This window comes from Arachis duranensis, chromosome 9 (assembly GCF_000817695.3).
Source record: "Arachis duranensis cultivar V14167 chromosome 9, aradu.V14167.gnm2.J7QH, whole genome shotgun sequence".
NCBI lineage: Eukaryota > Viridiplantae > Streptophyta > Magnoliopsida > Fabales > Fabaceae > Arachis > Arachis duranensis.
This window is the reverse complement of record NC_029780.3, coordinates 88,385,908-88,392,384: the sequence shown is the minus strand read 5'-3', so window position 1 is coordinate 88,392,384 and position 6,477 is coordinate 88,385,908. Positions and strand designations below refer to the sequence as shown.

General features: G+C 29.4%; 1 protein-coding gene across 1 annotated transcript in view; it reads right to left on the bottom strand.

The window, feature by feature from the left end:
* The window catches only part of LOC107466129 (scopoletin 8-hydroxylase), a 3,687-nt gene extending 1,191 nt beyond the window's left edge, over positions 1-2,496 (bottom strand). Inside the window, exons 1-3 of the mRNA XM_016085115.3 lie at positions 2,329-2,496; positions 1,081-1,473; positions 1-342 (exon numbers count right to left, since the gene is read on the bottom strand). Coding sequence (XP_015940601.1) covers positions 1-342; positions 1,081-1,473; positions 2,329-2,435 — 842 coding nt within the window. The 5' untranslated portion in view covers positions 2,436-2,496. The remainder of the gene's footprint in view (positions 343-1,080; positions 1,474-2,328) is intronic.
* Between the last annotated feature and the right edge of the window lie 3,981 nt (positions 2,497-6,477).

Below are 6,477 nucleotides of genomic sequence, written 5' to 3'. Positions count from 1 at the left end.
ATAGTATCTCCAATGTTGATGACTAGAGCACCAGGAATTGGTGGAACTTCAAGCCACTCTACATCATTATGATTATTATTATGGTCATCAAGTTTGACATATAAACCACCAATGCCATCTTGGAGAAGTACAGTGATGGTTCCCATGTCTGAGTGGCGCCCTACTCCAACAGTGAGATCTGGATTTGGGCATAATGGGTAATAGTTCATGTTAACCATCTTCATTCCAATAATACCCTCAATTCTTGACTCTTCTACTCTCACTCCAAGGTTCTCTATCAAGATTTCTACTATGTCCCTTACCATCGTGCTTGATAACTTTAAATAATCCAGTGCAACTTCCCTGAAGACATAGCAACACCAAAAAAGAGGGAAAAATGAAAAAAAAAATGTTGTTCCATGAGATTATATAACTATTTATTTTAGAAAATATTATCTTTCATATAAAAAATCAATCACTATATATTTGGATTTAAATATATATAAGATACAGTATTTTTTTGCTTCTAACATTTGCAATTTTTTTAAAAATATCTCTAATGATTAATTTAATTCAATTTTATCCTTAATATTTTCGATTGATTCAATTTTGTCTCTAACATTTTCAGGTTATGTCAAAATTACTTCCAGATGTTTTCAATTTTGTACCTAATGATTTAGATGAAATTAACATCTAAGAATAATTTTGACACAAATCAAAAACATTAAGAATAAAATAAAATTAAATTAAATGTTAAAAATATTTAAAAAAATTACAAATATCAGGAATAAAAAACATATTTTACCTATTATGTATTTATATTTGAACATATATTTTAATACTAATAACAAATTTGATGACCGAAGTTTTTTATACACATAACATGATTAATTTACTTTAACTTTAAATATAGTTAAAAATAACAATAGATTTTAGACTAAGTTATGTTCTATTTTATTATAGGTAAATTCTTGGTTATATTAACTATTAGAAATCAAACAGACATTCAAGCATAGTAATTTGATGTTTGCATATGCAAAGTACTAAAACATTTCAACTATAATGAAAAAATGTTACAATAAAGTAAAGAGAAGTTCATACTTGCATTCATTAGGCCAATATTGGAGAGCGTCATGATCATCAGTATATCCCATACTAATATAATCTTTCCATTCTAATGCTTTTTCTTTCTCAGGTGCAAAACTTGTTCCATATTTCACTTTTGTACTTGGACTCACCCCAGGGTAAAATAGAGATTTCTCCTCAGGTGACAAGTTGAAGAACCTGTGAGCTGAATCTTTGAGAGATTCCAGCAACTCCAAAGGGATACCATGATTCACCACTTGAAAAAATCCAAGTGTCTCAGCTGCTCTAACAATTTCATCCAACACTTTCTTGTGATCTGGACCCCTAAGTTTTGATAGGTCAATTGGTGAAACATCATGTCTTTTTGTTTTTACTTTCTTGATTCTTTCTTCTTCCGGTTGTATGTACCTATGAAATATCAGCACAATTAGTAATACGTGATTATTAGGATTTAGAGATATGATAATTTTAAAAAATTGTGAATTCTTTTTTGTTCTTCAAAATATTTTCCAATTTGAAAGTTATTTTAAGCTTACAGCAAAGCTTATTATCAACTATATTACGTATACACAAACACTTTTATTAAAATTTCGTCATCACTTAACCAATAAAAAAAGTGAGTAATCTCACACCATTAAATATAATCTCATATCATTAAAAACACTAATAATTAATTAATGAATATAAATCACAAAATATACTGACTGTGTAACACTGCACTCCTCATTTCTTAAAAGTACTATAATCAAATGAAGTGTTACCTAATAAATATTAAGGTAAATATTACTGTGTCTATCATATTATACCTAACTTATTAAAAAAATAAATATATAATATTTAATAAATTTTAAATATTTTATTTTTATTTTAAATATTTTATTTTTTACTTATAAAAATAAGTTAGATAATTTAGACACTATAATAAAAAAAATATCATAATTTATGTTTCAGTTATTTGATTCCTTAGCTTACTAAGTTTCATATTAGTCACATTTAGTAAATATTTTTATTCAGTCAGAATAATTGACGAAAAATGAAGAAAAAATAATAGTAAAACAATGTTTATTGAATTTTTAGATAGATTTTGTTCATTTTGCCACGCTGACACAGCTATGAAAAGCGTTTTAAATATACCAAAAATACTGATATTGAGATTAATGACTAAATTTTATTAGAGTACGCACTAATATTCTTGAAAATACTTGAAAAGTTTTTGATATATAAACTACTTTGAAATACGGAATATAATGCATAACTGTGTACCTTTCTGGCACCTCTGATAAACCTGAGTCTATTAGGCCTTTTACACCATTGCCATTTTTGACAACAAAATCATACAGTGAATCCGAAGTGTTGAAATTTGGAGCCATAATGGGTATAAGTGAAATTTGTGTATTATATGGAGTGTGAATTGCTATGCTCTAATGCAAAAAGGCCTGGTCCCTATTTATATTGCGGGTTGTGTTAGTAGCTACTTCTAATTATGAGAAAAAATAAAGTGTATAAAAGGCAAGATTCAGGGCTTCGGAAAAGTAAGCGAATTTAAAGAAGGGTGTGGACTTTCTATTATTTTTATTTTTTATTATGTTGACTACTTAGATATGTTATAATTATTCTAAAAAACCATTAAATTATTGAGATCAACGTAATGAGATATATATGAATGAGTTGGAAGTGGGATTCTACAAATTAGAAGGAAGCATGGAAAAGGACAATGTGGTTGGCCATGAAGTAAATTAATTAATTACACAGAGACTGAAATAGTATCTACACTTTTTTAAGATAATAAATGTCATAAAATTATTATATCCATAATATTTCTCTTCAAATAAAAAATTTTTTTTGAGTTTTTTTTTTTGCTTTATATTATTTTTTTCCTTTTAAAGTTCAGTAAGGATTGTGCAAAAGAAGAGTTTTTGCATGATATGTAGTGATTGAAATTTAATTCAAAGAAATTAAACCTAAATAGAATGATACCATCACAGACACACCAAAAACTCAATTAATACAAAAGTTAGTGTCTCAAGCAATCCACTATCACAAACTATCTATGAAGTACGGACACTTCGTTGAGTTGTCGTGTTCGCGTGTTGGATATATTTTGGACACGACATCTATCGATACTCATCCGACACGCGTGTCTGCTGTGTCCAATCGTGTCTTAATAAAAAGTAAAAAATTCTTTTCAAGACACGTCTGGACACACCTAAATATCATCACATGTCAGCATGTCCAGTCTTATTCTTAATATATATTCTTAAAATAAATTGAGATATAGTATATATTATTATTTATTAAAACAAAAAATAATTTAAATATTTGATATAATTAAAATAAGACATTAAAAATAATTAAAAAGTTTAATTTATATTTTAATATCAATAAAATATCAAAATATCATTACGATTTATCTAAAAAAATACTTTATATTTTATATGTATGTGTCCCGTGTCATGTAAGATTTTAAAATTCGCGTGTCAGCGTGTCCTGTGTCGTGTCATGTCTCATGTCCGTGTCAGTGTCCGTACATCATAGCAAACTATACTTAATGAATTATACCAAATAAAGTTAAAAATTCTAAATCACATGGTAGCTACAACATACAATTCAAAATCTAAAATAATCATGGAGGCATATTCACAAACAACGGTGTATGAACTAAACAAGAATAATGTTTAAGCAAAGTAAGAGGAACAAACTCAAACACTAATGTAATTCACTTAACTAATAACATAAGATTAAATTCATGAATTGAGTTTCATTCCTAATATAACCCAAAACCAATGGAACACACAAAGTTGATATAATTGGGTTAAATAAGACCAGTTTAATTAATTTTGTATTATTAAATAAATGTCTTAATCATTCGAAAATTCAACAATTTAGTCAAACATATTATATTTACATCAATGCAAATAGTCATAAATAGAAAAAAAATAATCATTGATTTTCAAAGATTTGACCAAAGTTTCATTAAAAGATTTTTGAGACAATTTGTGACAACCACTTGACATATGCAATTATCAAAAGTGCAAAGAAAATGCAACCAAGTGTCAATTTATAGACCAATTCAAATGAATGTCATTCAACCAAATTTCCAGCAACTTTTCAACAACACAAGCATTAACGCCTTAAAGTCCTGAACCTCATCAAACATAATGCAAGTAATCATAATCCAAACAAGCATAATCTAAACAATTCCAGCAGCAACTTTTTTAGCAAAACAAGCCTTCTTTTAACATCAATCCATACAAATTCACTCAAAATGACACAAAATCAGTAGCATTATCTATCAAAAGCAGCATGATGCAAATAATTCAGCAGCAACTTCTTAGTAAAACAAGGAGTAAAATAGCGAATTAACAATACACTTAAGCATTTTTCAACAATACTAGCAGCAATTCTCGACCGAATCAGTTTTAACGCACTGAATTAACATAATCAAACAATTTTCAAACACTTCTAGCAATATATCACAAACTAATAAACCTAAATCTACCCTATCTTATGCTCCTAAAATTCACTAACAGAAAATCAAAATCCAACTAAACTAATCTAGAATCAAATCAAAGAACTAAAACTAACCAAAAACAGAAATTGAAAGCAAAATAGTAACCTGGATTATGAAAATATAACAGAAAAAAAGGGACAAGGGAGGAAGTGGTGTCGCAATAGCAGTGATAGCACTTTCAGCCCACACGAATTCAGCAGTAATATTTCAACAATCCAACAGAGAATTAATTAATCAAATTGCAATTAACTTAAGAATCCCAGCAGAAATATCTTAGAAATTCAGTTAAACAATTCCAAACCAAATGAAGTTCAAACTCAAGAAGCATAACATCATGATTAATTGAGTACAAACTAACACCAGAAAACTCTAATTATACTCTAAATCCAACTAACAGCAGCAAGTCTTCAGCAAAAACAACCTGAATAGCAGTGAATTAATGCAATCAACATCACCAAAACAATTTTAGTATCGAAAGTCACCAAAACCAGCAGTAACCAGGTATAATCCAGCAATGTCAACAGCATTTTCACAGCAAAACAGCAGGAGCACAGCAAATTATCACAATCAAGCAATTAATGATATACTTCCAACAACTTATCCATTAATTTTACAGAAAACTAATTAAGCCAGTCCAAACGAATTCAGCAGCAATATCTCAACAATCTGGCATGAAATTAATTAATCAAATTACAATTCAAACTCTAAATTCAACTAACAGTAACAATTAATCCTAACAAAATCCACTTACAAACTATAAATTAAAATATTACTAATCCTAAATTAACCAAAACAGCAAATAAAATTTAAACAGAAGATGCCTTGGAGGAAAAGGCATTAACTGGTTAACCAAACTTTTTAATGAGATTTTAAGGTAAAAAAAGATGCATGATGAGTGGAGAAAAAGCACCTTGGTACCTATTTACAAGAATAAGGGGATATACAAAGTTGCGAAAACTATAGAGGGATCAAGCTCATGAGCCATACCATGAAGTTGTGGGAAAGGGTGATAGAACGGAGGCTGAAAAAAGAAACACAAGTAACAGAGAATCAATTTGGATTTATGGCAGGCAGGTCCACCATCGAAGCGATATACCTGTTAAGAAGGATGATGGAGAGGTACCGTAGTAATGAAAGGGATCTACATATGGTGTTTATTGATTTGGAAAAAGTGTACGATAGGGTGCCAAGGGAGGTCTTATGAAAGGTTTTAGAAAAGAGGAGGGTAAGGATCGCATATATTTGTGCAATTAAAGACATGTATGATTGATGACCGGATTCTTGACGGTTTAGAATTTCTCAAATAAAATCTCGTCGAAGTATAGTTTCTAAACCAAGCAATAATCCTTTCATACAAAAAGTTGTTTGTCACTAAAACAAACTCCTAAATTTATAAACCGAAGTATTCAAACCTCGGGTCGTTCTCCCTAGGAATTGTAATGAAGTGTTTTGTTATTGGTTGAGTTATTTTTGGGGTTTTGATAAGAGGCATGAAAGATAAATGGCAAGAAAGTAAACTAACAACTATAAAAGGCTCTTGGCAAGGTATGAAAATTAGAAGTCCTATCCTAGTTATCCTCCTCAATTGTGATGAGAATTGTTCATTGCTACCACTTAGTTAACCCTTACTAAATAAAGAAAAGTCAAGTGGATGAATTGACTTGAGCCACAAGTCCTAGCCAACTCCCAAGGAAAGACTAGCTTTAGTGCACTCCAAACCAATTAGCAATCTCTCCAATTACCAATCAACAAAGGAATTAGATAACTCAAGAGTCACTAATTACTCTACCTAGGCCAAGAAGAACAAAATCTATACTATATCTAGAAGAGGCATTTCAACAAACACATAAAAGGCAATAAAAGTAAACAACATAAATTGCAAGAATTAAAGAGAGATCTAA